Source organism: Lactuca serriola, chromosome 4 (assembly GCF_051521515.1).
Source record: "Lactuca serriola cultivar US96UC23 chromosome 4, Lser_US96UC23_V15, whole genome shotgun sequence".
NCBI lineage: Eukaryota > Viridiplantae > Streptophyta > Magnoliopsida > Asterales > Asteraceae > Lactuca > Lactuca serriola.
Genome location: NC_136411.1, coordinates 157,636,809 through 157,642,088, shown reverse-complemented (window position 1 = coordinate 157,642,088; position 5,280 = coordinate 157,636,809). Strand labels below are relative to the sequence as shown.

Below are 5,280 nucleotides of genomic sequence, written 5' to 3'. Positions count from 1 at the left end.
GTATACCTATCAATAGGCATGTATGTTTTTTATTTCATTTGACAGCCCATTTGATAAGAAAGGAGTGTATTGTGTATACACCAAAAACATTTTTTTTATGTCCCTCCTATTTGATGGTAATCTTTACAGTTTGTTTTAATGCATCTGTATAAGCTTTATTTCCATGCATCTGTGTAATCTTTATAGTTTGTGTCCTATGTTTGGATATTTACTTGCAGTTGCAATACGATTTGGCACTTGGGAATAAAAAAATGTTAAGAGGCTAAAATTGAGCACAAAAATATAAGTATGTTGTAAAATTCCGAATTTAAACTCTTACTACCCACATAATGTAACAAACAATGCCAAGTGCCAAGTCAGCACTTGACTAGTTGACTCACTGCCATAATTCCATACGTTTACAAAACCAAATATATATTTGGCTCCCTTTTTTACATTACATTTTTACCCTTCTTCTTCCAAACTATTTCACATCTTGCTTTACTGAAATAGAAAACTTGATACCACTTAAAACTTACAACTACTACAACCACCATCGTTTTTCACAGGGGTTCTTGCATTGTCACAACCAGCGGACTCCTAACAACATGCTTTCCGTCCGACCACTCTATCGATCCACTCTTCGTAATGGAACTTCCGGCCGACAGCTTCATCGCCACCACTTTCACCCTAACCAAAAAGTTCAGTTTCTGCCCCTCCCTCCTGAAAGCAAGCTTCATCGGCTCCACTGTCACGTTCATCCCTCTCGGTGGCTTTATGCTCACAGTGTATACAGATTTTGCTTCACCCACATTCGTCACTGTTCTGATGAAATGTGTCGACATTTTCCGCTTCCCGTATAGTTGGAACACAGCTGTCATTGACGGAAAATTTAGGTTTCCGGTGTGTCCTGCTTTTTTTGCCCGACTGCAATCGGCGTGCTTCCTAGTAATCACTTGGATGTTTTTGGTTGTGTAATTGGAATTACAGAGGAAATCAATGTAATCGTATGAACTGATGTCGTAGACTAATCCTGGATCCATGGCTTTTTGTGGGTGAACGTGTCCAGCCCCAAAATCCATCACTGTGGATGAGTTTCCGGTGGATTCATCTATCATCGTTTCCCCACGGTTGTCGAGTGTGTAAGCTGTTGTTATCAATGCCGATTTTATCGCAGCTGGGCTCCATCCTGGGTGAGCTGCCTTTAACAGGGCGGCGAGTCCGGAAACATGAGGGCAAGCCATGGATGTGCCGGATAAAATGTTGAATTCTGTTTTCCGGTTGTCTGATGCGAGGCCGGAGGGGCCTACTTTGTCCGGCCATGCTGCGAGAATGTTGAGTCCTGGAGCGATAAGGTCTGGTTTCAGAATTTCCGGCGACTCGGGGTTTGGTCCACGGGCTGAGAATGAGGCGACGACGGGTGCAGGGCGGACGTTGATTCTGGTTCCTTTGAAGATGATCGTGGCTTTTGGGGGCGACTTGGATTTTGAAGCTGACATGATGTAACGTCTTATCTCGTCGCCGGAGGATGCACCGACGGAGGTAGCAGGTAATACGTGGCAATCTGCGACTAAACCTTCACCATCGAAGACGCCGTTTGCTAATATCATCCCCATGCCGCCGGCTTTTTTAACGACTTCCCCTTTTTGAGCTCGTGAATTGATTCCTCTGTCGCATAAGACGATTTTGCCTCGTACGGAATTAGGGTCTAGAGAGCCTTCTAGACATAAGGATGCAGAGTAACCGTCGCCACCTTCGTTTCCGGCGTAAATTAGTGGATAGAGACGGTGGTGTGCCAATGCGGGGCCACCGTAGACGCTAACACCTGGAATTAATTTACCGTTTCCAAGCTTTACGTCGGCGGGGAAGTCACGATCAATTGCTCCTGCTCCGACTGTAGTAACCCATGGCGCAATGTTTGTGACTGTTAGCCCACCAGGACCACCGTTTCCGGCAGAAGCAGAGACAAAAACGCCGTGATCGGAGGCGCCAAAAGCACCGATTGCAATTGCATCGAGGTAGTAGGGCACAACAACGCCGCCAACACTAAGGGATATAACGTCCACGCCGTCGTTGACTGCGGAATCAAAGGCCGCGAGGATGTCTGAGTCGAAGCAACCCGCACTCCAGCAGACCTTGTAAGCAGCGAGACGAGCTTTCGGCGCCATTCCAGCAGCGACACCACGGGCGTAACCGAGAGTTGATGCCGGAAAAACGTACCTACCGGCGGCGATTGAAGCTGTATGAGTTCCATGACCATCGGAATCTCGCGGCGACCGATGCTCCACCGTTTCGTTCATCTTCCCATTTGTCGATTCGTATCCGGCAGAGAAGTACTTAGCTCCGATGAGCTTCCGATTACAAGACGTCGCCGGGAAACCTCCGGAGGCAACACAACTTCCCTTCCACTTAACCGGCACCGGACCTAACCCCCTATCGTTAAAACTCTCCCTCTCAGGCCAAATCCCAGTATCCAAAACTCCAATAACCAGATCGGACCCGAAATCCGACTCCTTCAACAACCCTGCACTATCAGACGTCTTAAGCCCTAGAAACTCCGGCGAACGCGTGGTATGAAGATGACGAACTTGTTCAGGAATAACCAAGAGAACCCCAAAAGCAGATTCAAGCCTGGAAGCCTCTACAGCAGAAAGCTTAGCTGAGAAGCCATGGAATACGGTGTCGTACGTGTGAATAATGCGAGAAGAAGGAAGACTCCGGTCGGAAAGAGCAGCGAGGGTAGAGTCGTACCAGTGTTTATGAGTCGGGAATATTGAAGGTTTAGCGTCGTTTTGAACTCGAACAATGAATGTGGTTTGGCGTTGTTGGTCTGTAGCAGAAACAGTGAGGATAAGAAGAAAAAGGTAAAGTAAGAAGTGGAAGTAAGCCATGGAAGAGATTTAGATTTTCCGGCCACCGTTGGTGGTGGTGAATTTGGGTTGAAATGAAAGTGAAGGTGAAGAATGGGTATTTGAAATTGTTGCAGTGGCGGTACATTGTGAGCTGGAGTGAGTGGGTTTGTGTCAGCGTGTACTCATGTTTCAATCCGTCCCCACCAAAATTAAGAAATTCAAACTACCAAATTTAACATCTCATAAATACAAACTTTAACTTTTATATTTCTATTTTTACATAAAAAGAACTGTGTAATATATATAAATATTAAATTAAATATATAAGATATGGGCTGAGACTTGAAAGACTTTCGTTATATGTCAACCGGTCTTGATTTATAAAAAGAAAAAATACGATAGTGTATGCGTGTCAAAAAACATTTATAAAAAGAATTGAAACATATCGAGACAAAAGAAAACAAAACCTATAAAAATACGAATAAATAAATATTCATTCCATAACTCCGGATAAGTTATAATAAACTGTGGTCGCTGGTATAGTAGATAATTATAGTTATTTACTTAAATGGCCCCTTCATTTTGCATAAACTTCATTGTGAGAAAAAAAAAATAGGGTCATTAATTTCCATGACTGTTTAAACTTTAAACTCAATTTATTTTAATAAATGAGAATTATACTTGTCTAAAACTAACATAAGGTATGTAGGAATTATGAAACATGTAAGTGTAGAAAAAGTATAAAACAAAACGGGAGAAAGTGAAGATTTGCGAATATCTGAGGGGGTATTTATGTAAGAATGTATAGAGCTGCCGACACGTTTTTTAAGCATTGGGGTGGACTGTTCGCACACGTGACACTCATTTTTTTTAATTGTTTATTTTGATCAAATAAGGATTTCCAGTGTCATGGTCTCCATGGATATATATGCAACAAGGTCATGTTTTCTTCACGTGACTTGCTCTTTGTTTTCATAAATTTTATAGTGAATTATAGTTTTGGTCCCTTCGTTTACACACATCTATAATTTTAGTCTAGTTTTTCAAATATTATGATGGCGCATCCATTTTCAAAAAATGTGTGGTCCTTGCACGGTCAATACTCTATAGCTAAACTCCCTCAAATGACAAAAATGCCCTTGTTTTTGTCCTTTATGGTATTTTTATATTTTTATTTTCATTCACCATTTGTTTCAATAAAAATTGAAAATAGGTCTAATAACCCCAACACCCCAATCTAATTGAAAATCCATGTCTAACCTCCTCGCTAACGGCACCACCTCTACAAATACCATCTCGACCTCCAACAACAGTGATACGACCAAAGGACCTTAACATAGACCATCTCAACCTCCGGTTACCTAAACTCCCCCTCCCCCCATCCACCCCATTTTTCTTACTCTCTGTCCCCTCTATATCATATCTATTGACACTACCTCCATCTTCGCTGACGTAGAACCCCAACACCACCACCACCATCATCCTTATCTCCTTCGTCTTCCTCTCTTTCTCCTCTGCCATCCTTCATTTGATTCATTCATGAACGTTTAATGAATGTCGAATTTGAGAATTTTCCTCTTGATTTAATTAAGAACTTTAGCTTTTAGTTTAATTTTGTAGTTGATTCAGTTCGTTCCAAGTATTTCATGCAATGTAATTTGTTAGTGTAAACGAGGGATTATTTTGGATCAAAATATTATATATTCCTCTTTTTATCTAATAAAAAATATATTAGGTTTAAAGTGTTAAAGAGGGTCGATTCATGCCATCAAGGCATTGTGAACGGATGTAGAAACCATGTTCGTGTGGTGAAATATCATCATATCTCATGCAAGTGTCATTTTCATGTTGCTCTCCTTTGTCATACACTTCTAGCCTTTCCAGCAATACAAGGGTCTAAAATTTTGTCCCATAAGCCTTCCAAACTAGCCCTCAATTTATCCCCAACACTTTTTTTTACTCTTTAGTCCAAAATCATCCAAATCTTACCAAAGATCTTTATGTCCAATAATCATTATAGAACTATATTTGCTAATGACATATGATCCTATAAGGTGACACCTTATAGCAAGTTACTATTTATTGATTATTTATTTGAGTAATTTGATTATTAATAAATATAATTAACACTTGTATTTAAATTTGAAATTTATTATTCTATGAAAAAAATATTTTAAATTGGGAAATTATTATTTATGGAAATAATGTTTTCTAAGAGGAAAAAATAACTACTAACACATATAGTATGATTTATATGTTGTGTACATCTTTTTGGACTTATATAAGTTTATTTATATAAAGGGGGTTTATATTATAAAATAGTGCACATGTTAGTTAATAAGCTGGAGTAAAACACACCACATCCTTATGATCATGGCCGAAGAGATTGAGTGTCGTCTTTCCTCTTCCATCTCGTACTTTTTTAAAGGTAATGCTTTGACTTGGTTGA

At 40.3% G+C, this 5,280-nt stretch overlaps 1 protein-coding gene across 1 annotated transcript; it reads right to left on the bottom strand.

Annotated features, from left to right (window-relative positions):
• Window positions 1–332: 332 nt before the first annotated feature.
• On the bottom strand, window positions 333–2,988 carry LOC145102828 (Subtilase family protein). Its single transcript, XM_079040310.1, has one exon. The coding sequence runs from the start codon at window positions 2,868–2,870 to the stop codon at window positions 543–545; it is 2,328 nt and encodes a 775-aa protein (XP_078896436.1). The 5' UTR covers window positions 2,871–2,988; the 3' UTR covers window positions 333–542.
• Between the last annotated feature and the right edge of the window lie 2,292 nt (window positions 2,989–5,280).